This window comes from Lissotriton vulgaris, chromosome 8 (genome assembly GCF_964263255.1).
Source record: "Lissotriton vulgaris chromosome 8, aLisVul1.2, whole genome shotgun sequence".
In the NCBI taxonomy this organism is placed as follows: domain Eukaryota; kingdom Metazoa; phylum Chordata; class Amphibia; order Caudata; family Salamandridae; genus Lissotriton; species Lissotriton vulgaris.
The window spans coordinates 57,372,517-57,398,945 of NC_141696.1; the positions used below are offsets into that span (position 1 = coordinate 57,372,517).

Here is a 26,429-nt window from a genome sequence, read left to right on the forward strand (position 1 = left end):
TCACTTGAATTTCCTGATGCACCACATTTATTCTTTTTGAGAGTGTTTGTAACGGAGCTACAAGGTAAGTTGCGAAGAGTGTGCTTTCAAAGTACAGTAAAATAAATTGTGCAGTCTGGGGATTACTAAAATGGATATTTTGGAAGCACTTTTTTCTTAAAGGTCTTTGCGCATTTTGTAGTAGCCTATCTTATGTGTGGAATGAAAGTTTAAAGCAATGACTTGCATGTTCAGTGCTTTCTATCAGACGGGGCCTCATAGCACTAAACATACAGAAGTCCGTATTCTCCACTGCATCCTTGTGAATGTTTGCATTGTCCAGCATCCGTCCATCAATTGTTTCTTTTGCATTTGTCGCCCTAAGTTGGAAGGGTATGCCCGGACGTGGGTCCCGTGCTCACTACACCACTGGATTCAAGTTAGCCTGGCTGAAGGGTGATGCCCTGAAACCGGTCCCAGGATGCTTGTTTCCGGTCCAGGGAAAACCTGGCTTGGCAGTTTGGGCTTGATTGTTCCCACAAGAAACAGGGTCAAGACTGATTTGCATATGGCTGTGTCCAAACTGGGGTGGTGTTGTGAGCAAAAGAATGATGGATTTAACCCAGATATGTTTGACTGGGGGTGAATGTTTGTATAGTCCAGTATTCCGTCCAATTGATTATTTTGCATAATTTCCACTGTATCAACCAGGATTCAATTACATGGCTCTCTGGTTACACGACCAGACCTCGGCAGTGCATTAACTAATAGAGGTTTCATAATGTAGGACAGTGCATTTCCCACTGATTAACATAACTAGCATTTAATTTTCATTTAAGCTGTTTTTTTATACTTAGTTACCTAAAGGTGAATGGCCAAAAAAAGTTAAAGAATACTTTGGTTTTTAGCCCTGCTTTTGACCACACTCACCCAACCCCCATTGCTTGCAGAATCACCGTTCCCACACTTGATTTAATGCACTTCAACTGATTTACATTAGCCTCGCAGTGAGGTTTGTTTATTTAATGCATTTTTATATAGTGCAGACTTTACTCAAAGGTGTCAGAGCGCTTCACAATAGAACCAAGTACGTCACATGAGAAATTTACATATTTACATGTTACAGATACAAATGCGATAGATGAAAAAGTAAAATAAAACAATAGGTGGCAGGCACACACAAATCAAAAGCACACTAGGATTAGGCAGAGATTACTGATTTACAACATTGAAAGAACTTCCTTGAGGGGCATGACAAGGGATGTATTCATTCTGGAAGTGTCTTTGGAAGGGAAGAGACTTGAGGTCAGTTTTGAAAGTCCGGGTAGAGGTGGTGGTTCGGAGTAGTGGGGGAAGCAAGTTCCATATTCTAACCGCTTTGCCTGGGAAGGATTGAGCCATCGATCTTTCCCTTTCGTAGGTGGGGGGCTCAAGACTTCAGGGCCAAGGCCTGCTCTCTCCCCAGCAGCTCCGCCTCACCACGGCCAGGACTGAGCCCATCCCAGAGCACGGTTCGATCCAGCTACCCGGCACTGCACTCCAGGGTCCACCCGGGTGCCTCTGCCTCCTGGTGACCCCCATTGCTCCCCCATCTGTTGGTGGTTGTATTCTTTTCTGATTGTATTTTTCGTTGTATTGTTTCCTTCTGAGTTACGTGTTCTCCCCTCTGCTATTGCCTTGTCCCCTCATTGTTTGCATTGTTTGCCCCTTTTCCCGCTGCTACTGCCCCTGCGGCCCCATCCCTGACCCAGCCGCTCCCGCCTCGCCGCCTCGCCGCCTCTGCTACCGCCCCCCTCCCCTTCACATGGAGACTGCTGCGTCTGCACCCAACTACACCCAGCGCCAGACCCCCTTGCCCCCGCGAGCACCACAGCGACAGATGTTGCTACAACACCAACACCTTACGCGTACTCTACGCCGGCTGATCCTCCACCTGCTTCCAGGCCACCCCAAAGCTCACCCACGGACCCTTCACCTGCCTAAACTGCAGCTACACCTGCCTAAACCAGCACCTCCTGCGCACCCCACCAAAGGAGACCACTATCGCCTCAGATGCATACTGCTCAACAACTGCTCTGTCCATAGGCACGCTGTCGAACTCTGGGACCTACTAGACTCATCCTCCCAGGACGTCGCCTTCCTGACGGAGACCTGGATCAACTCCTCATTGGCATCCGACATCGCTATAGCCATCTCGGTTGGCTACAAGGTCACCTGCAGGGACGGCACCAACAGACCAGGAGGAGGAATCGCCATCGTCCACAAACACCCTCAGAATCTCGACCAACTTCGAACACACCCTCAGCACCTCCAAACACCTGCACTTCCATATCTATATCGATCACAACACCACCCTCAGAAGAACTCTTTTGTGTACAGACCCCCCTGGATCCCGGCCACAGTTCATCGACTCCATCTCAGACGCCGTCAGTGCACACGCCCTGGCCTCCACAGAATACATCCTCCTCTGAGACCTTAACTCCCACCACAAGAACTCCACCGCACTACAAGACAACCTCGCCAACCTCTGCCTCAAACAGCTCGTCATGACACCCACCCACTCCGCCGGACACAAGCTTGACCCCATTTTCTCTGCCAGCAGCCAAGTCTCCATCAGCCACACCACCGAACTCCACTGGACCGACTACCGCTGCATCCACTTCACCTTCAAAAATACCACTGCACACAACCACCAGCAAAGAATCCGCCACCGCAGCTGGAACAAGGTCACTGAAGACCAGCTAATTGCCACTCTCGCCCGAGGCCCATTGACCGACCACACCAAAACAGCTGCACGCAACCTCAAGCAATAGATTGATGACTGCGCCAAAACTCTTGCCCCGATCAAGAAACCCACAAACAGATGCACTGACCGAAGAGCCACCTGGTTCACTGCTGACCTTCAGACATCCAAGCAGACCCACCGGAGACTAGAAAAGAAATGGCGCCACAAGCAAACCCCGGACAGCCATGCAGCCCTCAAGAACGCCAGCTGCAGACACCACCAACTCATTCGTACGGCCACGAAGACCTCCTTCAAGGAACGCATCGACAACAATGCACACAATAGCAAAGAGGTATTCAACATCGTGAAGGAACTCGCCAACCCCAACCCCAGCTCCGACATCCCGCCATCACAGGACCTCTGCGACTCCCTAGCTACCTTCTTCCTCCGCAAGATCGCAGACATCCACGACAGCTTCAACACTCAAACTTCTCAGACAGCCGCACACACCCCATACTCACTGACCCCCAACCACACCAGCCGTCTGATCTCCTGGAACCACATCCATGACAAAGACACCATCAAGACCATGAACACCATCCACTCCAGCTCACCATCTGACCTATGCCCCCACCACGTCTTCAACAAAGCGAGTTCCATCATCGCACCCCAACTCCGCATGACCTTCAACTCATTTGAGACCGCCACCTTCCCGGAAATCTGGAAACACGCAGAGATCAACGCCCTGCTCAATAAACCCAAGGCTGACCCAAAGGACCTCAAGAACTTCCGGCCCATCTCCATGAACTTCCGGCCCATCTCCATGCTGCCGTTCCCAGCGAAAGTAATCGGGAAGATAGACATCGAGAAGATAGTCATCAGACAACTGACCCAGTTCCTTGAAGAAAACACCCTGGACTGGTCCCAATACGGATTCCGCAGCAACCATAGCATAGAAACTGCCCTCATCCCCGCCACAGACTACATCAGGGCCCTGCTGGACAACGACGAAACCGCTGCCCTCATCCTCCTGGACTTCTCTGCTGCCTTTGGCACAGTCTGCCACCACACCCTTCACACACGCCTCTACAACGCAGGGATCCACAACAAAGCCCTGGACTGGATAACCTCCTTCCTCACCGACAGAACCCAGAGAGTCCGCCTCCCTCCATTCCAATCTGAAGCCACAAATATCACCTGCGGCGTACCCCAAGGATCATCCCTCAGCCCCGACCCTCTGCAACGTCTACATGACACCACTCGCCAACATAGTCCAATCGCATGACCTCAACATAGTCTCCTACTCTGACACCCAGCTGATCCTCTCCCTCACCAAAGACCCCGCCACCGCCAAAACCAACTTCCACGCAGGGATGAAGGCCGTCGCCAATTGGATGAAGAGCAGTCGCTTGAAACTGAACTCTGACATAACGGAGTCCTCATCCTCCGCTCCAACCCTTCTGCCTGGGACGACTCCTGGTGGCCAGCCTCGTTGGGAGCTACACCAACTCCCACCCACCAACCATGCACGCAACCTGGGGCTCATCCTAGACTCCTCTCTGTCAATGATCCAACAAGTCAACGCCGTCTCCTCCTGCTTCAGCACCCTCCGCATGCTTCGCAAGATCTACAGATGGATCCCCACCAAAACCAGAAGGACAGTCTCCCAGGCCCTTGTCCTCAGCAGGATGGACTACGACAACGCCCTCTACGCAGGAACCACGACCAAACTCCAGAAGAGACTCCAACGCATACAAAACGCCTCCGCACACCTCATCCTCGACATCCCCTGCCACAGCCACATCACTGCCCACCTGAAGGACCTACACTGGCTTCCCGTCAACAAGAGGATCACCTTCAAGCTCCTCACCCACGCTCACAAAGCACTCCACGACGCCGGACCAGCAAACCTCAACAAGCATCTCCCCTTCTACACCCCCGTTGACCTGGACTCACCACCGTCCCATGCATTCCCCGAAGGGCGGCAGATCCTTCTCACACCTCGTCTCCAAGACGTGGAACACCCTTCCCATCCACCTGCGACAGACCCAGGACCTGCTGACCTTCCGGAAACTCCTCCAGACCTGGCTGTGTGATCAGTATGTACTCCCCCCTCCCCCGCGCATATCCTTGAGACACTCACAGGTGAGTAGCGCGCTCTACAAATGTTTGTTTGGAGCAGTACATTTTCCGCTTTACGTGAAGGTCTAGAGCCTCCAGAGATTTTAAGTTTATTTGCCAGGTATCGAAGGGAGGAAGTGTGCAAGGGTTTATGGGTAATACAGGCAGTCTTGTAGATTGACCTTGCTTCGATGTAAAGCCATCAAAGAGAAAACAGTATGGATGTGATGTGGTCACTTCTTATGGCCCCAAAAACAAAATGAGCTGCTGAATGGAGTATGGCTTTAAGAGGGGAAAGGTGGGATTTGGGGAGGCCAGCAAGAAGAGAATTGCAATAGTCCAATCTAGAGAGAACCAGAGATTGGACCAAGGTTTTTAGGTCTTGCTCCAGAAAGAAATGTCGAATCCCCCAGAGAAGACGCAGTTGGTAAGTTGCATTCTTTGCAATGGAATTGATGTGAGAGAGTTGATTGAGCCTTTTGTCAAGTATGACACAAGGGATTTAGCGCTGTCGACAACGATAGGTTTGTTAAGTAAATTCAACTTATCAATTCAAGAATGAACAGGGGGATGAGAGAGTGAGGTAGAGAGGAGGAGGAATTCAGTTTTGGAAGGATTCAGATGAGTTGATGAGCTGACATCCAGTTTTTAATAGAGTTGAGAGTAGTGTTGTGGATTGAGATGGCATGTGTGGAAGACACTTTAAGGTAGATTTGGGGGTCATCAGCATAGAGGTGGTAGAGTATCCCAGATTTCCTTAAGAGATTACCCAATGGTTCCAAATAAAGATTGAACAAAATGGGTGCAAGGATAGATCCTTGAGGGACGCCTTGACCTACCGCCATTGAAGACGAAAGTCTGTTCGCTATTTTAATCACTTGAGATCTGTCCGAGCAATGAAGCAAACTATTTAAAACAGAGAATGGGCTTGGAAGGCACAGTGCTTAAAGTGTTTAGGATAGTGTTGTGTTTAACAGTGCCAAAGGATACAGAAAGTTCTAGAAGAATCAGAAGATCCGAATCCCCTGAGTCAAGTACATGCAGGGTGTATTGTTGATCACCTGCAGCAGGGCTGTTTCAATGCTGCAGTCTTGCATGAAACCAGATTGGAACTCGTCGAAGGTTGTTATCCTTAATATGAAGGGAGAGTTATTTTGCTACACATCTGTGATTTTCGCAAGAAAAGGGAGGTTGGTGATGGGGGCGGAAGTTTTTGAGGTGATTTGCATCAGCGGAAGGTATTTTAAGACGTGGGGTAACCTGTCCTATTTTAAGGGCAACAGGAAGGGAGCCTTTGCTGAGGAAGAGGTTAACCAGACTGGTCCAATAGGAAAGAGTGTGGGTGTAGAAGTCGATGGCAATGTCAGTAGGGATGGGGTTGAAGGAACGGTTAGAGAATTTCGTTTCGAGAATGCATTTGAGGGCATCTTCAGAGATGATGTCAGTCTGCCAAATGACTAGTCAATTTTGTATAAAATTAATAAAAATTATTACAAAATACATTTGGATCATCGTTAAAATATTAGGCAAATATTAACATTTAAATGATTAATTAAAATGAATAGTCCATTCAGATAATTTGAGCTCATATATTTCGATGTGGTATTGTAGTTCCTTGTTCCGCTTGTTGTAGGAGTGATTGGACTGACTTCATGTATTTAACCCCCCTACATGCCAACATGGGAGATGATCCATCTAACCATCGAATTACAGCTTGCCTGCATGTTCGGATATTCAGTTTGTTAAAAATGGACTTTAAAAGCAGTCTCCTCAAATCCGTAAGTGCCGGGCAAGCACATAGTAAGTGGGTTAAAGTTTCATTTTGATATCCACATAGGCGACAATTAGGGTCAGCATGACTACCTTTCCAAGATGGTAGCAGGTCCTTTGAAAAATGTAGGCCCAGTCGATGTTCTATGTATCTTTGTTTTAGTGGCCTACTAAAGTGACTTTCCAGAAAAGACTGTGGCTTTACCCCTAAGTATGAGTTTATCACAGTCCACCCGTGTCGTCGTTTTGCGGTAGTTATTTTGTCTTCCAGATAGGATTCCCATTTGACAGCGTTATTTATAATCTTGTCAAAGCTATTTCTGTCTGGGGTCGGATCCCATGTTGCTTCGAGTCCTATGCCATTCAAGGATTGGGACAAAAAATCTCCCCAACTGTTTGGCACGTGCTGTTTTTGCTGGGTGATGATTTCTCTCCAACCCAGGTTATCCAGTGAGCCGTCTTCAGACATACGTAGTTTATGACAGTTTCACAAAAGTTCCCATACTGCGGAATTTCTGATTGAGCAGACCGAATTCCAAACGAACCTGCGCTGGTGATGCTGATTTTGGAAGGTTTAGAGTTGCCTTATATACCTTTGTTTGTAGGCGGTTTAACAGTCCCGCTTCTTTGCCACACCAGGGACCAGTGCTTATGACAAGGTGGGTAGAGTTTGCGCTTTTATCACTTTCAGAAGGTGTGTATAGTTTGGGCAGTTTAATTTTTTTTGTAGTTGCCGGTATGCGTAAATCAGGGATTGTGCTTTTGCTTTTAGGTATAGTTTATGTTCTTTGTTCGTTACTCCTCGCCCCAGTTTCAGTCCTAGGTACTTATATGATGTTCCCTCCTTTATCTGGGTACTGTTTGCGTACCATTTAAATGTTTACTTTTTCGGGTCCACAATGCGTATCACTTTGGTTTTATCATTATTCAATTCCAACCGTTCGTGTTCCAAATTATTGATCATCCTTTGCAGGCCAATTGGCGTTTGACTCAGAACAACTATGTCATCCGCATACTGCAGGAAGGGGATCGGCGTTTTGACAAGTATGGTGGATGGCCTTCCCCGATCTCCAAGTGACTGACTAGGTCTACCATATAAAGGTTAAATAAGCTTGGGGCCAGTACGCAGCCTTGTTTTAAGCCCTGTTGTGTATTAATTTCAGCTGTGATGCTGCTTCCATCTCCCAATTTAACTCGTGCCCAGGTGTTACTATACAAGCTTATAATTGCCTCCAATAGGTTCTTCGGAAGGCCCCATGTTCTTAATTTTTCCCATAGTCTGGTTCTATTCACCCTGTCGAAAGCTGTGCGTAGGTCTATAAAACAAGCGTATAGTTTCGTCTTTCTTTTTTCTGCTTTTTCCTTCAGGAGAGCCAGGGTTATCAGATTTGTTAGTGTACCGGTCCTTAGCCGAAACCCCGTTTGGAACATTGGTATTATTTTTTAATCTTCCATCCAGTCTTGAAGGTGTGACAGTAAGCATGACCCATATAGTTTTGCCTCTACATCCATCAGCGATATCAGCCTATAATTCCCCGGCTCGTTGTGATCACCTTGTTTGAAAATAGGGTGGATTATACTCCCATTCCAGGACTTAGGCAGTTTATTCTGGCTGTAAATTGAATTAAAAATTGGTGTTAAGTATTCTGCCCAGAATTCAGGCGAGTATTTAAAGATAGCGTTTGGAAGCCCATTTGGGCCTGCTGCACCCTCTTTTTTCAGAAGGTTTATTATGGCTTTTAGCTGGGCGGTTGTTGCTAGAATGTCTGCTGCTCTATCTTCTGCTTTTTCTGGTTTTGTAGCAAGTAAAATTACTGCCTTCCCTTTATTCTGATTTTCACAGCCCGCCGGTGGTTTTAAGGTATCTTCCGGCGCGCTATTTTCTTTACCTAGAATGATTCCCGCATGTACGGAGTTTCTAGTGCATAGTTCGCATTCTGATTTACAGTGCACCTTTTGTGCGTCTTCTCTGTCCATAAACATGTTTTTAACATACTGGATCCACTTGTTTTCCTCAATGCCTGCCTCCTGTCTTAGGTTATTGCCTTTTGTCAGTTTATTAATGATTCCCCAGAATGTTCGGGCATTTTTGAGTTTCCCGGCAGTTAATAATTTTGTCCAAATTCCAGTTTGGTACGTTATCTTTGCATTACTCAGCGTACGCTTGTATCTTTTCCGCATGAGTTTTAGTTTGGTCTTGTCCGGTTTTTCCCCCACTTTTTAACTCTATTACCTGATTCCGGACTTCACGTGTAATTTTCCTTTTTTCCTCTCGCATGGTGAAGGTGTACCAAGGCTTTTCCCCAGTAACAATTCTTCTCGCATTATGTTTCATAATTGGTGGTTTTCTAGTTAGGACTTAACATAAATATTCCCATGTTTTTATCGGGTTTTCTTTTTCCTCTGGTGTTAATCGGAGCAATTCTTTTTTGAACTTATCCATTGTTGGTCTTATGTTTTTACCACCCCATTTTAGTTTGCGAAGATTGAATTTTTCAGTATTCTGAACGAAGATATTTTGTTTTTCAGTCTTGTTGACCAACATTTTTATTTTGGTTATTAATGGGAGATGTTCGCTTTCTGGGCATTGCCCAACTATAAATGAGCTCACCTTCGATATCAAGTTTTTACTCATTATTGTAAAATCAATTCAAGACTTTCGGTTTCCGCCTACAAAAGTTATGTGTATGCCTCTGTCCCCTTTTTCTCTTTTGTTCAAAATTGAAAGGCCCAATTCTCCGAAAGCTTGAGTTATTTTGTCATCTTTTGTTGGGTTACTATTGAAATCCCCATACACGATCATAGAGAATGATTCGTGAGTGCTTTGCAATGCCCTGATTATGGTTAGTAATGTTAACAACTTTTCCTTTTTATGTTTCTTTTCCGGGTGTATGTAAACATTGAGCACCAATAGGTTGTGAATAAGTGAAGTTGGGTTCAGCTTGTCTATAAGTTTTAATGCTTGTATCCATTTTAGTCCAGTATCTACCAAATCTGCCAAATGACTAAGTATTTGCACTCCTGTAGGGGGGGGGAGGGTGAATGGCCTGATCCACCAGTGATTTCACTTTTTCCCTATCCCAGAGGGAAACCAGCATTGGCATAGCCAATACGTTTCGCTTTGGGACCTTTATAAGTATTTAGTTATGCAGCACAATATCCTTGGTGCAACAACATCAAGTGTTGATGGGCTAAACACTTATAAGGTCCCAAAGGCGAGACCTATTGGCTATGCCAATGCTTGTTATTAAGCTTGCGAATGCCACAGAAAGAGTACTCTGTGCTTTCTGTTTAATGCAGACTATCTAAATTTAAAGTCCTGGAAAGCAGCCAAGGATTCGGACAAACTGGCTGTAATGCGTTTTTAAAAACGCCCTCTTACAATCGAAAATATTCTGTCTTATTGTTTGAAGTAAACAATTTAGAGCAAATTAGTGCTGTGCTTTTACTCAGTTTTCAAAATCCCTAAAAGTACCGAACCTCAGGTGCAAAAGAAACTAAGATAATGTATTACATTAATTATACCAAGGTATTACAATTTAGAGGAACAGTCGGCCAAAATAACACCTTTTTTGTGTAGTATGTAGATCACGCTACAATATGGCTTTCAGGCAGCAAATGTTTATAATTTAAAATCCATTCGGCGACTACATTCAGGGCCCATGCCCTAACACCGCATCAACCAAGGCAGAGATGGCTTACTCTAGTAGCTGATGGCAGGGGTTTTCCAAATGTATTTTACGAACGGCCCGCCCCCTCTGCGCAAAAGCGTACATTGGCGCTCATTGACCCTGGTTATTTTTAACGAGCAGTATTTTTGGCTTTAAGGGGGCAGCCGTAATAAACGAGTTTGCAGTGCTACCATAGCAGTTCACACTCGCATAACCTCCCAAGAGTAAAGGCACATCAAATTAGACCCCTTGAAACGGCCATCTTATGTCCAGTGACCAATAGCGCTGCGAAGCCTACACTGGGTAAACTCTTAGCCAAGGAGCTACAGAGATGGTATCTTGTGCTTGAGATCCCCAATTAGCAAGGAGATAGTGTTCAATGTAAACTCTAGAGCCAAGCTTGGGAGTTAGTAACACGCACAAGCGCACACAGAATCGCACTATTTTCGCAAAGGCTGCCTGATACGTGTGTGTGTGAAACCAAAACAAAATACGGACACAACACATTCAATCAGACACTGCGGGAGTAAATATCATTCCGTTGTGTCTGCGTGTGTGTGTGTGGGGGGGGGGGTCTCCGCCACTAGAGAATATCACAAGTGCACTGTGCACAAGTGGCGCTGCGGCTGAACACAATCAGAGCAGCGGGAGTGCTTCGAAGCACTTATTTTAGAGAGGGCGAGGTAGTGTGGAGCCCAGTTTCCTGTCAGTGACCCCAGTGGCTAGTGACCCCTAGTGCTGGTCCAGGTGACTTGTGACATCAATAAAGTGCAGCAGTGTGGATTTTATGTTAGCACACCTCTGCTCGGCTCCACACAGCAGCCTCTGAAGCATCGTTTCTACGGTGAAAGCAGCTGACACGGACCCCACAGACCATGTACGAAGACAGTGAGGTCACTACCAGTCTCTCTGGCTGGAAGCAAGCCGCTGGGCCACAAACAGCGAGGCGCGTGCACCACCCTAGTGAATGGATGTTTAAGGGGGAATACCATGTAAAAGGTTTAATTACACAGCCTCTTGCTGCATCGTTTCATAGGGCGAATGGACGCGTTTGCAGCACCAAACCTTCACGCGCTTATGACTGGACGTGGGTAGCATTTTTTTGTTTGATTTAGAAAAGGGCACGGACTGCAATATGTGTGAGGGGAAAGGAAAAACGAGAACAGAAAAGGTGAGTTTGGAAAGACAGCAAGGCAAGAGGCAGCATGTGGAGAAGGGGAGGGTTGTGAAATGTTTTTGTACAAAAGAACACAAAAAAAAGACATGCGGCCGAGTGGTGCGCGTGCGGGTCAAAAGCAGACCTGCAGGAGCCACAAGACGTACGCCTAGTGGTGCTAATGACCTGTGAAAGACAGATGGCGGCTACCCACGTGCACGCTCGCGTGAACGCAAACGCTAGGCCAGCCAGTAGCACTTTGAAAACTCACCTACAAAATGTCTCGCAGGACAGCGCATGCGCTGACTCAGCAAGACCTAAAAAAGCATATGATGTAGCGTTATGTGGCGTCAGCTGCTGACCTTAGAACTGGAGAAGTACTTTCCAGTTCTGCATCAGCTCAACAGCCAGTGGTTTGGGTCAAATCACTTAATCTCCCTACCTAAATAAAAACGGAATTGATTTAGTTCAACCTAGGTGGTGCTCAGGGTAATTGCTCCAGTGCCTTTGAATTCTCTCCACTTTTATATTTTTTGGAAGTGTTCGGGCCTAAATGTGATTCCAATCAGACCCTGCCTCGCTCTCCTCCCAGAATTCTCCGAAGCGAACCCCACACTGTAGCGCCGAGACAAGTTTGTGTGTGAAAGAGGCGCTGGTGCTGGCTATTACACGTACAGCACGTGTGCTTGTTACACGTGCCTTATTACTACCTCATTCCTGGCGCTGCATCCCCATCTAGTGGTTGAAAATGGAACGTTCGTAGGCTGGCGAAGCAATCTAAAGCAGTGGATGAATGTCACATCTGGCAAATTCCAGTGGGCCGGGCTAGCATCAGTGGTACTTACTGCCCCACGGTAACTGCCTCTTGCTCAGAAGAGATCGTGTTCTATCTACCTTTGATTCAAAGGTAGATGGAACACGGTCTCTTCTGAGCAAGAGGCAGTTTGATAGGCAAGCAAGGGTGGTGGTAGTTTTGAACACCCATCGATCCAGCCCAACCTTTAAGCTGCAGCAGGAGCAGACAGATGGTCGTGTGTGCAGCTCAGTTCTTTCCTCGCACTGTTACTACTCTTTGCCTAAAAACTTTTTAAGTGTTAAAACTTCGCCCAGCATTCCTGCTAGACACCGGTCAGTGTTTATGAATCTAAAATCATTTTTGGAAAATCTGTTCTGCCAATACGGACCTTTCCCTGAGCCGCTATAGAATATGGGCCGTTTTCCTGAAAGGAGAGTTCAAGAGGGCATCTTTAAAACATGTGTTCAGACAGGAGCTTTAGTAGTGATTCTTCATGCCAAGTTTCAGCCCCGGCTCTGTTCTGTCATGGACGTCACTTCCCTGAGATGCCAGCGTCCTTGATGACATCACACACCCCCTGACCGCCCTTCATTCACCCTCTAGTTTCTAAACCCATTCCCCGTTACTGCTCCGTATGTAGCTAGAGGGAAAGGATTCTTGGCGCTACATTTCTTTTCATGCCACTGCCCCCTTGTCCTTGGAGCCCAGGGGGCGCAGGGGTGCCCCCTGTTAAACATGATCTAGCAGCCGGTCACACTGGGTACCTCTGCTTGAGGCCCGTCTGTTCTGTGCCAGCCCCACGGGTGATCCCTCCTCGTGCCCGGCTTCGGTCTGTGTTTCTGCTGCCACCATCTTTTTAAACTTGGTTGGCCCTTCAGGCTCCAGGAGTTCCCATATATTAGAAAACAAGAGCAACTGTAAAGTTGAAACTACACAATTAGGATTAGAAGTGTAGTTTATTGAAGGAACACAGGAGCAAGGTAGGGAACAGCCTACACAGGACTTCTTCATCAGCAACTACCACAGTTGCTAGGGAGGGAAACCAGGATACAGTGGAATACATACAAAACATTCTAAGGAATTAAAGGGCAACATAACACATCTTCCCCTTTTGCAAAAGGAGATAAGAAGAAAAAAAACAAATTGAGGAAATCAGACAATCAGCAAACAAAATCTTCTAACCACTTGGGTTTAGAGCAAATGCGTTTCCGGTTTACAAATACATCACTGCTACAAGGGAGTTCATTAACAGATGTGGAATTGACATCATGATTCGGTGGAATAGAATCAGAGGTAGCAGGAACACTAGAGGACGGAACTGATCCATGTGAATTGGAGGGAGAATTTGCTACATTAGCATTGGGAGGAACATTACATACATTGGAGGAGGAAGGGTTGGAATTAGAGGAAAGATTTTCAGAAACACTAAAACCACCATGATCCTCACAAGGAGTAGAATTAGGAGTGGAAGTACATGGCAGGTCAGGAGAAGTAGAGTAGTCATTTGTTAAACACTTTTTACCTCTGTAGATGGCAATTCTTTTAAGATTCCACACTTTACCATCGCTAAGAAGGACGGCATTTCGAAGTATCTTCTTAACCATAAGAGGTTCAGAAAATTGGGAATCACCTTTACGGACTTTCCAGGGTTTTTTTACCTTTACCCACATACCAACATTGACTTCTGCCGTGCTAGAGCAACATTTCTTATCAAAATTTCTCTTATACTCAAGGTGCTTATCAATAACATCAGATCTGACTTTATTCATACAAATGTCTAAGCAAGATTTTTTGTGTAACCATTTGGGATTGCATTTGGTTCTGGCAACACGACCTCTCATGATCTCAAAGGGAGACATTTTTAAAGCATCATGAATATTGGTCCTATAGGACCAGACAGCTTTGAAAACTGAGGTTTCCCAATCCTCACCATTTTGTACAGCTATTTGTATAGCATTTTTCAAGACTCTGTTGAACCTTTCGCAAAGTCCATTACCGCTAGGGTTGTAAAGAGAGGTAGTCTTATGAACAATACCAACACGTTCAAAATAGGATTTAGTTAATTTAGACGTGAACTGAACGCCATTATCACTGATGACCTGATTGGGCAGGCCTTCCTCAATGAAAACTCTATCAATAAAATTCAAAACAGAAGAAGAATCAACTTTGTCAACAATGGTGATATTGGGCCATCTGGAAAATACATCAATAATAGAGATTATAAATTTATGATCGACTCCAATTGGTCCCATAATGTCTAAGGCAACAGTATGCCAAGGACCTTCAGGAACCAAAGGTTCGCACATGTCGGGTTTAAGCGTGTTGAGAACTTTGTCCGAATTAGCACAAGTGACGCATTCACGAACAATTCTTTCAGTAAGGACATCAATACCTGGCCACCAATACCATTGTTTGACATTTTGTTTGGTTTTTACAATACCACAATGATCTTTGTGACACAGGTCAATGATGCCTTTCCTTAAAGAAGAAGGGGGAATGGCTTTCTCACCTCTAAAAATTGTATCATCACAAACAGTTAGTTCATTTCTAACTTCCCAATAGGGTTTAAGATCGGACGATAAATCCTTCTTATCTGTCCAACCTTCCCGAATGGAGGTGATAATAGAAGTTAAAGTATTATCTTTGAGATAATCATCCTCCCACAATTTTTTATCTATACAAAAAGGATTACCATCAAGTACATAAGCAACGTGGAGGGAATCCCATTCATTCACTTCACATTCTTGTAGATCAGTAGGCATCCGAGAGAGAAAGTCAGCGATAACGTTGCTTTTACCAGGTAGATATTCAATTTTAACAACAAAATCTTGTAGCCGCATGGACATTCTTGCAATTCTAGCAGTAGCATTATACAGGCCTTCAGTAGAAAGGAGTTTGGTGAGAGGCTTATGGTCTGAACGTACTATACACTCTCTTCCCCATACAAAACTGCGAAAGTGCTCAAGAGCCCAAACTACAGCCAAAGTTTCCTTCTCAATAACTGAGAATTTACTCTCCGGAACAGAAAGTGCTCTTGACGCAAATGCTACAATGCGTTCTTTACCTGAACTGTCAATCTGGGATAAAACACTTCCCAGGCCTTTGTTACTAGCGTCAACAGTGACTACAGAACTTAGATCTAAATCAAAAGGACATAGTACAGGAGCATTAACGATGTCCAGTTTGATACTGTTGAACTCATCTTCACAAAGAGGAGACCATTCAAATTTAACTTTGCTTTTTAGAAGTTGTCTAATGTTAAATACTTTTGACGAGAAATTTTTAACGAATTTAGAATAAAATTCTACCATCCCTAGGAATGATCGTACATCATCTCTACTGGCGGGAGGAGGAGCATCTTTTATAGCATCAACTAATTTAGCTTTGGTTGAAACACCATCACAACACAGCACGTGTCCAAGATAAGTCACTGATTTAACTGCAAAATGGCATTTTGAATATTCAATGGTTAAACCCTTACTCTCTAGAATACCCAGAACCTCTTCTAGAATAGTATTATGTTCATCTTTATCCTTACCATAAACAAGAATATCATCCTGAAAGAATTTAACTTTAGGATGTTTCCCGAAAAGTTGGTGCATGATGCGCTGGAAAATGGCAGCGGCAGACGCTAAGCCAAATGGCATGCGTTTAAATTGGAAGCACCCCACGGGAGTGATAAACGCAGTAAGTTGTCTACTCTCAGTGTCTAAAGAAATCTGGTGGTATGCGGAGGATAAGTCTATTGTAGAAAAATACATAGCACCATTAACTAGAGATAACATTTCATTAATTTTGGGTAAGGGGAATTTATCAACAACAATATTCTCATTTAAGTGGCGGAGGTCCACACAAAGACGGATTTTACCATTGGCCCGCCTTGCGATAACTACTGGAGAAATCCAATTGGAGGACTCTATTGGTTCAATAATGTCTTCCTTGACAAGTTTTTCTAATTCTTTTTCAACATCGCCCCGAACCAAAATAGGAATGTTTCTAGCCTTAAAAATTTTGGGGTTAGCGTTATCTTTCAAGACGATGTGGTGGGAAAAACCTTGAAAATTTCCAATTTTACCACTAAAGACCTTTGGAAATTTTTTAAGCATGGTATCACCAATTTCAGTTCCCTCATTAATAACCAAAACTGGATCTGGACTGTTGGGATTCAAGACGATATCTAAATCCCACTGATCTCTCCATCCTAGGACGGAAGGTCCAACTTTAGCAACATACAATTTGCATAAAGCTTCTCTACCTTTAAACTTGAATAATAAAGGTTTGTAACCAATTACATCGATCTTACCACCGGAAAATCCTTCAGCAGAGATGTCAGGAGAATAGAGATCATTTCCTAAATATTGAACAAACTTAGAATTCCAAACATTTTCATTAATAATGGTATATGGGGAACCGGAGTCAGCATAAATATCAATGGGGACCCCACCAATAAGCATATTACAAATAGGCTTCTTAAGAACATTCCTTTTCCCTGAGTCATTAATATTAAAAATGTAAACTTTCTCAAGGGGTTTAGGTATGCAGATCTCATTCATAGAGCAAGGTGTAATACTCTTCACACAATCATCATCAACATAACAATGCATAACTTTGTCACTTAAATCTTCTTCATCATCAGAAGATGAATCATACACAATTTTAACTTTTTTGGTTTTCAGTCTATTGCAAGCTCTGGAGTAATGTCCAATTAAACTGCAATTAGAACACTTTTCCTTCAATGCAGGACAAAGTTTGTAGTTAGCTAAATGCGAACTGCTCCCACAACGAAAGCATTTTAAATTATCATTCTTTTTAAATTCAGTAGGTTTGTTTTTATGTTGAAGCCTTTGTTTGTAGTTGGATTTCCCTTGAACTTTTGAAACAGTTTGATCGTTAGTAGTTTTAGAGTCAGAGATAGCTTTTTCCTCATTTTTAATAGCTTTGGCACTTCGACCAGAAAGTTCTGCTTTTCTGACAATGGCTAAAATATCTTTGAGGTCTGAATCTCCGTTTATCCAAAGTCTGTCCTGAATGGAAGAATCAGAAGCGTGCATAACTACTTGGTCTCTGATAAACTGTTCTTGAAGATGATCGAATTTACAATCCTCAGCAATTTTTTTTAAGTTCAGCAATATAAACATCAATGTTTTCTCCAGGTCTTTGTTTCCTGCGAAAAAACTTGTAACGAGTAATACCTATACAAACTTTAGGTGAAAAATGACTGTCAAAGTCTTTTAGAATGTCATCAAAGACATTAGAATCACCACTACCACCACTTTTAGGCATTTCTTCATAAACTTTAAGACCACCTGCACCTAATGAGTGTAAGAATAGTTTTTTCTTTCTTTCAGGTTTCATCTTACCATCCTCATCAATAGTGTCAATAAAGTTCATAAAATACGCTTTCCACTGGAGCCATTTCATACAAGGTTCCAAACCAGTGGGCCAAAAGGGTTGTGGTGACTGAATTGTAAAATTCTGTGAAGTCATTTTGTATGAAAGTAATAACAAAGAATAAATAAAATCTTACTTGAAGAATCAGGTTGGTGTAGAAGAATCCTTGACTGTGCACTTAAAAACGAAGAAAAACGAAATTAATAATTAAATAATTCACCCTTATGATATTTAGAAAATACAAATAAATTCTTCCCCAAGTATAGCAAAGTGTTCTGAAACGCGCTCTCAAACGCGTGAAGAAATGGGAAAATAAACGGGTGAAATTGCTCAAAAACGCGTTCACAAACGCGTAAAGAAACGAAGGGTTGTTATGGAGATGAAGTCAAGCGTCTATGCGTAGACGGCGCTTTGTAGGAGGACGCTTTGGTTGTTATGGAGATGATCCTAGCGTCTAAGCGTAGACGGCGCTCTGTTGGAGGACGCTTGGGTTGTCATGGAAATGACCCTTGGAGAACGAGGTTGACGATCGTTCCAGACGCGAACGTCAATGCGTGAAAGACGCTCTCTTGTGAAGACGGGTTGACGTCATAACACAGGAATGAAATGAAGGGCGAGCATCGAACGCGCTGCGCGCTGAAGCACTGCAGGTAAACGATAGTTTACAGAATTCAAAAGATGCGTCCACAACGAGTATATTTACGATCTCCAAACACTCAGAAAAAGTCAATAATTTACGATCTTCAACTCAGATAAAGTCTATAACCACAGGAATAGTTCAGAAGGCATGGTTTGAGGTTGCAGAGAGAAACGGAGTAGATAATTAAAAAATTACTCACAGGTTCCTCGAAGTGACCATCAGGAAAAGTTCATCAAACCTTTTGTACGGTGAAACTCGACTGAAAACAGGTCGAAGTTTTTTCCTGTAGATAAGAGTTCTCTTCAGAAGTATCAAGGATGAATTTTCCTTTAAGTTTCTCTTTTTTTTTTGAAGAAAAAAAAAATAAGAAGAAAATAGTAGAAAAATGGGTTCTTTAGATTCCTGGTGTTCCTTTAAGCCAAGTCGCCAAAATTGTAAAGTTGAAACTACACAATTAGGATTAGAAGTGTAGTTTATTGAAGGAACACAGGAGCAAGGTAGGGAACAGCCTACACAGGACTTCTTCATCAGCAACTACCCGGTTGCTAGGGAGGGAAACCAGGATACAGTGGAATACATACAAAACATTCTAAGGAATTAAAGGGCAACATAACAGCAACCCATCCGTCCTTGTGAGCTGGGTAAGTAAGTACATTAGTACAAAAAACAATGTTCACAAGGAGCTCCTTTATCTAGCTCCGTATAGAATCTACAACTCAAGCAGTTGCTCAGATTAAATCATAGCTCGAAGTTATTGTATACAATCATGACTCCTTATCGAGTCAAAGTATTTGCATTAATATTGTCTTCATACAAACTAATTGAAAAGCCCATACACTTGCTGGAGGTCGCATAACTAGAAGTTCCCAAGCATATTAAAAATTGTGAATATTTATTGGAAGCAGGCACTCCAGGTCCCCATGTAATACCCTGGATGGAAGCTTCAGCATTCGGGGCGCTACAGAGCCCGGACGTGACGCAACCTTCCCCCATTAAGAGAAAGAGCTGTTCTATTCTGCAGATAAAGTAAGGGGGTGTGTACTGAGAAAAGTACTAGCAACAGAATAAGTAACCATGTGCCACTGGTCATTTTCCAAAGAGTCCTACAGGTAGTGTGCGGGTTACAACAAAAAAGAGCCCCTTCTCAACAAGTGATTTTGACTGATTTTGAAGAGGTCTCTGCCACCTGTCCTGTGGTAGACCCCACTACCCACGAAATTTGCGTCTATTGGTGCCTGTGGCCCTATGCATGCAGTGCGAACCTCCCTAAAGGCAACGGAGCACTGGTTGGGTTTTTTGCCACCACCTGCACATTTTCCATTCCAAGATTCACTTTCTCCATGACCTAGTCACGTGGTGGTCGTCAATATCTCAAATTCTTTTTTTTTTTCTTCTTTTTTTTACTCTTCTTTCTCCCTGTAGTCCCTCTGTTTACCTGCCTCGTACCGAGATGTCTCCACGAACTCTTGTTTCCTCATGTTTTGTTTTTACTATGCATGTTGTGGGATCACTCCTGTTTTCGTCTCTTGCCTCCCTGGGTGACCAACTGGTGCCTTTACAAGTCTTGCTGTGGGCTGTCCCAGGCTGCTGCCAATGCCGGATTCTTTCATCAATGTTCATTCCTTGGTGTCCAAAGCTCCCGTCTTTGGCGGGATTAGCTCGGCGATTACTGCTTGGGGTCAGTGTCTGCTCTATTAAGCCCCCTAAGTGTTTATTATGACTTTAATAGAAATAGGCTGGAGCATTTAATATACTATTTATTCACTGTGTGCTTTCATCATCATAGAACTTTATTTCGATCTCTGTGGATCATAAAAGTAAAGACAAACAAGACCACCCCAATACACCTATACATAGAAGTACAAATATAAATATCAGACAAAAATTCAGTGTAATAACCACAAAAAAATGAGTCTAAAAATATAAAAAAAAGATCACAAATATAATCTACAGCATAAAAATATCCCACCACGAAACCTCACAAACATCAAGCTGTTCTTATCAAAGGTCGATAGCAGACTGTAGGGATAGAATCCAAAATGCCTTAAAAAACCTAGCCAGAAAAAAACTACAGTCTGACTAGTGCCACACTGCAGTATTCTGAACATTTCCTGAAGCTCCATACAACTCAGACTTTTGCACAGGGGAACAATCAATTTTGCACTTTTATGTTTATAAAAAGAACAGAAAAGCAGAACATGGGTAACCAATTCAGAACACCTTTCACTGCCTACACACATCACCGTATGGACTTTTGTACTGTTGCCATGCACAAGTAAATTATTTTATGGGTAACGTGCCACACCTAAATTGAAGATAGTTTATTTGCCAGTGGAGGGACAATTTCATCAATAGTACTTTCGTGAAAGGCCATCGGTTTCCAGTCAGTAAAGATAAAGAGCCCTTGCAATGTCCAACGTTATCCATTGCCACACTTTCACAGTACTTAGTGCTTTTGCTTACCATGAGTTTGCTTTGGAGTTTGTTCTCCACGAGCCACGTTTTGCAAGCAATGTTTCACTTTGTGTGCATCCTGTCGCGCCTCCTGCTTCCGCACTGCTCATTACCTGCAGCTTAAAGAGACTTATCTTCTTGAGGTGTTCTTGCCAGGTCTCTAGTATTACACATACCAACTGCAGATGCTGCTAAGGAAGGCATCATGTAGGTGCCCATTGAGGGGATCTGAGTGAGCGCCTCCCTCCCACAGGTATGGGGTCTGTAAGCACCCCTCAGAGCGAGGCTCATCACGAGTTGCAGGAGACATGTTACCTGAAGGGACCCCACTCTGTAGACCCTCAGGTGTGCGCAAGCGGGGCCACTGGATGACTCGTTACCAGAAAGCATGGCTAATACATTGGGGATTGTTGGTAAATTAGGTAGAGGAACAGATTCCACCACCCATGTTTTTTTTTTATTGTTATCCGTTACTAAGGAGATAACCTTAATACATCTGATTTGCATTAGAATGGCTCGTAAAGACTATCTATAATCCACGGGTGTGGTCACTGTGTCAAGGGTGTCCTGAGTAAGGCTCCTTAATTACACCCTGTCAGGGCTCCTCTGACAAGAATGTCCTATTAGTAACCTCTCTGTATTCCTAAGAGCAGAGTCTAGGGAAGGGGCAAAGAACTCCCCCTCTCGTCTCTTCTCTGCCCAGACCACTGCTGTATACACGCCTCTCGGAGCACAAGATATTGAATGTAGCGTGACCCCCCTATTGGTGTGGGATAGAATCTTCGTCCTAGAGTGGATGGTGGCTTTGTCCGTTTTGGCATGGTTGCATTATTATGTAAATGTAAATGTGGGTATACTTGTAAAGCGCACTGCCTCTCCATCTCGGGGCATCCTGGCGCTGTATACCGCTGTGGAACCCTTCCTGGCTTTCCCTGTGAGATGCTCCATACTGGGCACCCCCAAGGTGAAGCCAGGCATACCCGGCAGCGAGGGGGCTTTTGTGGAGATTAAGCAAGCTATTGCCCAGATTTGCAGAGTGGGACCCATGATTAGAGTAGGCACTGAGGCGAGAATTATAGAGTCCGCGGACATTGAGTCCAAGACCCTGCCGCGTCTGGTATTGAACCCTGGTCCCGGGCCAGACCTCTGCATCAGGGTCTGCCGCTCTAACCATTGAGCCACACTTCTCCACAATTATACCTTCCACCAACAGACCAGACACCTGTGATCCACCTCAGTCGGCTCGCAGATACCCCCTGAATCCGCCGAGCCAACACGGGAGGACGCTCCTTCTCTCATTTGCACCTTAGGAATGCGGCATCCCTCCAGGAATTCAGGACAGGACCCAAGACCTGGCTGTTTGAATGAGGATAGCACTACTAAAACGCTAGCAGCTCCAGTGCCCGGGTGATTTGCAGTACTTAATTAATATTTAATTGCAGTTTTGGGATAGTCTTACTGCCTTTGTACAGGTTAAAGTATGCAGATGCTGATTTGACCAGAAACCTGGCATTAATGTGCTGAACTAGTTGGAAGCTGGTAAAAGGGCAGTCTGTGCATCTGCAGCAGGGTTTATATGAGATTGTGGGTGTTGGTCGCTACCAATAGTAATTGCATTTAATCAAAGAAGCAGCGATTGCGTAGGGAGTTTTGAAGCTCTCGGCGAGTTTTCCACACTTGAGGGTGTTACATAAATGCTCTGATGGCTTCAATGACTGTTTCCACATTTGTTTGTTCATCTTGAATAGATAATGACTGCTGCCAGCATGGTGGGCCCTCTTCAGGGAGCTGAGATTTATAATTTTGTTTCCTCCACTGCTTGGTAGTTTGTGGTGTTTCCCACCTCTGACGTCGCTCCAGTGAAGCCAGATTTGAATTCTTCAGGAGACGCCATGTTAACTTTATGAAGGGCGGCTGCGAGAAATGTGATGCCAAAGGTTTCTTTCCCATCATAAACCTGAGAGGTGCACTCTGGGCAGACAAAGATGCGATTATGTTGCTGTATGCAGTTGTGTTAATAATAAAAGAAAGTGCCCTTTAAATCTGTAATACAAGGTCTGTAGAATGTAACCTTTCCCCAGACTGTAACCTCTGCTTTTTCTCCTCTTATAGACTACTCTCCTGGACCCAAAGCGCAGCATGAACCTGTCAATCCTCCTGAAGCAGTTTAAGAAGTGAGTACCGGCTGTGAACCGCGACCATTTGTTACTCGCACCACAGGGGCATCACTGGGTGAGATGGGGATCCGGTACCTTTACTTGGTGGGGTGCTGGTTGGGTAGGAGTACAGGCAGAGCCCCCTGCTTCCCCTTCCCTATCCCTGCAGAGAGTATGCTGCATACAAGGGTTGCTGCCTGGGGGTAAGACTAGCCTCCTGCTTTCAGGGGTAGGCGCGTGAAAGAGGGGAAACATGGGAGTACAGGTGAGTAGGTGTGGTCTGACCATGGGCTGGACACCCATGATGGGAGATGAGCAGGGCTACTTTAGGAGAATGACTCTCCTGCAAGGATAAGGTCAACCCACCAGGTCCTCTGGATCCAACCTGCAGAAAGGAAGCAGCAGCTTGGCCACCAACACACTTTGCTAATAAAGCCATGTATGTCTGCTTGCTGACTTAGAAGGTAATCCAGTGGAATGACCACCCCAGCCTTGTCCATGCGCAATAGCCCTGATCCAGTGAGGATTCATGCACAAGCCTGCAGGGAGAAAAGTATCTACTGTCAGCATGGTTCTCCATTTTATATCAAATTCCTTTGTAACATTCTTCTGCCAAATATCTGGCATTTCTGATCCAGTTTCTACTTTGCACTTTTTCCAACACTTCCCTCACTGATGCATTCTTTTCTGAAAAGTGATTAAATATCTTGACATCACATGCTGTACTCCATACAATCAGTGCTCTGGGGTGACTCTGTGTGGACGCCGGTTTTGTTTTTCCTTTGCCTTGCTGGAAAAAAAATTATCCTTTTGTGGAATAAAATTTCCCAGCAGTACCAATCCATTATCCCTCGCCAACCAACTCCTACGTCATTTGGTGACCACCTTGAAAGATGCAGATCTTCTACCCTTAGGACAACATCTACAAGAAAATGTGATCTCCTTGGGTACTAAGGGACTCTTCATTGCTAAATTTGAGCTGGTAGTTTCTGGTGCTCTGCACCGGCACTTAATTATCAACAGTAGCGCTTAGGACAGGCTGCCACATGGTGGCCCTGTTTGTCTCATATAGAGACAAGCAAAACAACAGTTGGCTAATTCATTATAACTTACATTGGCTATTGCTTGCCTTCCAAGCCATTCCTACAGATTTGGGGGCCTGAAATAGTCTGATTTGTCACACTTGTAAGGTTTCATGGGTAGTAGTTGTGCTGGTTCTGTCATAGGCAGTGCTGACAGGAGCAATGTGCTGGTGCAAGTTGTAGTGGCCTCTTGACGAGAGCCCCAGGACCTATTTTCTCACAAATTAGGTTCTGGGCCTCTTGACCATGCGGAGTACACAAGGCGTGGGGGCCTTCATCTCTGGTCCTTTACTGGAGGGTTCTATAAACATCTGTTCATCCATGTGTGTGCTGCCTCTATCTGAGATCGCGCACTCTTAGCACAGCACTGCATGCATTACTGCACAATGCATTCTATTCCAAGGCGGAGACGGCGCGCCCAGGACTCGTACAACCTCTGAATGGCAGTGCATCACCTGTTTTCAGAGGATGCAATGCAGGTAAATTTTCATAAATTTCCTTGGATGCTTCGCGAATGCCCTAAAATCTCTCGTAGTACTTCTCAAGCCCACTTGTCTGAGCGCAGTAGTCTGCAGGTGACGTTGCCTTCACGTGCCTTGGTGTCAAATCCAAGACCACCCCAGGACTATTCATTAGGTAAAAAACATAAATTAAGTTCTGTTTTGAAAGTGTTGTGCAAGAGATCAATCCCTTAAACATCCTTTGTGGGGTTCAGCTGTAGTTTAAACCTCCTGACTCTTGAGTAGAGTCCCCCAGAATTGGTCTGGTCTCCGTAGACTGTCCAGTGGAACCGCTCTTGTAGGTTAAATGTAGGATCCCAAGTATGCACTGCGAGTCGAAGACGTAGGGTCTCTGCACATCCAGGAGCTTCAGAGAAGACTTGCACTCGCAATCCTCTGAAGATGGGGTAACCCTAACATTGCTATAGCACTTGATGGAACACACCGCACCCTGCCCTGGGGTTTGCTTGCACCTTCTTCAAGGAGCATCACTTTATTCTTTTATTCCCTCCCTCAGACCCATGTCGAAGATCGTGGAAGACATCCGCTGTGGGTCTGCGACGGCCTACGGCGCAGACAAGCTGGGGGAGCTGATGAAAATGCTGCCGGAGAAGGAGGAGGTAAAGCATTCTCAGGGCGGCGGGGGGTGCGATGGGATTGGCATGGAGATGGGACTGATGAATGTCAAGGGGGCTCTAGTTGAAGGGGCAAATTCTGCTTTTGCTTTCTGACTAGTTACGTTAACTAAACACAGACTTATCCACACATCCATCACGTGTTTTTTGTTGCTTTTTTTAATAGTTGACCAAGCTGAAGAGCTTCCAGGGGGACAGGTCACGGCTTCCAGAAGCGGAACTCTTCATGCTGCTTTTACTGGACGTTCCCAGGTAAGGCTGATACTTTCTGCATCCCACGGTTATTTCATCACCTACAAAGAGCTCCTACATCCTTGCCAAAGCATTCTGCATCCATCCCCTCCCCAGCCTGATAGTCTTTCAACCATCCAGTTACTGTCTCCCTGTCCCCACAAGGTAGGTTCTGCATCCATAAGATCTCGCATTAGTAGGGAGAGCCCAGGGGTGTTCTATGCTGCTGAAATGCTTTTATTCCCTTAGCTCTAGGGTTCTTGCCTTTAATCTGTGAACCACGTCACTCAACATGCAACACTCTTTGGAGGTGTAAAGAGATCATGGTCTCCTTTGTGGTGAAGGGAGATGGGGCTTCACCTCTGAAGAATGCATCAGTAGCCTCTCCTGAAGCCCTCTTCAGTGTCTTCTACTGCCTGATGCCACTCTCCGATGACCCCTGAACTGCAGGCACCCCTGCTCCTCCCAGTCGGGCAGTGATGTAGCACCTGGTACCTGCTCATCATGCATCCCCTCTCTGGTCTTCAAGGAGTTATATAATCTGGTATAGGCTTCTACGACTTAATGCGCTACCTTCAGAGGTGTATCTCCACCTATGTAGCTCAGTCTTCAGAGAACAACTGAAAACTTCATCCGATGCGAGGTTCTCCGATTTAGTGTGGTAGGGTATCCAAGGGGTAGCTATTCGTTTAATAACAAGTTGGTTCAGGCTACAAATCCAACAAATCTTCATTTGGCAAACTCCACACAGGTCTTTTTGTACCTTCCTTAGCCCCGCTTTCTCCTAACCATTGAGTGTTCCTCCTGGACATGCGCAGTTGTCACTTTGCAGCGTTAGACTCTTGTGCTGTGGAATTGCTCACAAAGTGCCCGTGCTGCTCTGGGGCGACAAAGGATGAAACTCCACCGCAACGCCCCATCGAAGACCATTCGAAACATGGGTTGGGCTTTGTTTTCAAAGGTCATGGAGGTTGGCGCTTGCGTTTTGCTTGTTTGTCTTGGTGCTTGCCTGTTGCAATTATGTTACCAGGAGGGTGTTTACCAGACCTGGTTCTAAATATGGTCTAGGAAACCTAGTCCATTCAAGAGCGGTATGTGAACCTAGAGTTTATCACACACCTC

General features: G+C 44.9%; 1 protein-coding gene across 1 annotated transcript in view; it reads left to right on the plus strand.

Moving 5' to 3' along the window:
* LOC147693377 (uncharacterized) overlaps positions 1-26,429 on the plus strand; it is a 161,034-nt gene that overhangs the window by 116,271 nt on the left and 18,334 nt on the right. Inside the window, exons 3-5 of the mRNA XM_086933706.1 lie at positions 22,816-22,877; positions 24,959-25,061; positions 25,243-25,328. Of these exons, the coding sequence (XP_086789832.1) occupies positions 22,816-22,877; positions 24,959-25,061; positions 25,243-25,328 (251 nt within the window). The remainder of the gene's footprint in view (positions 1-22,815; positions 22,878-24,958; positions 25,062-25,242; positions 25,329-26,429) is intronic.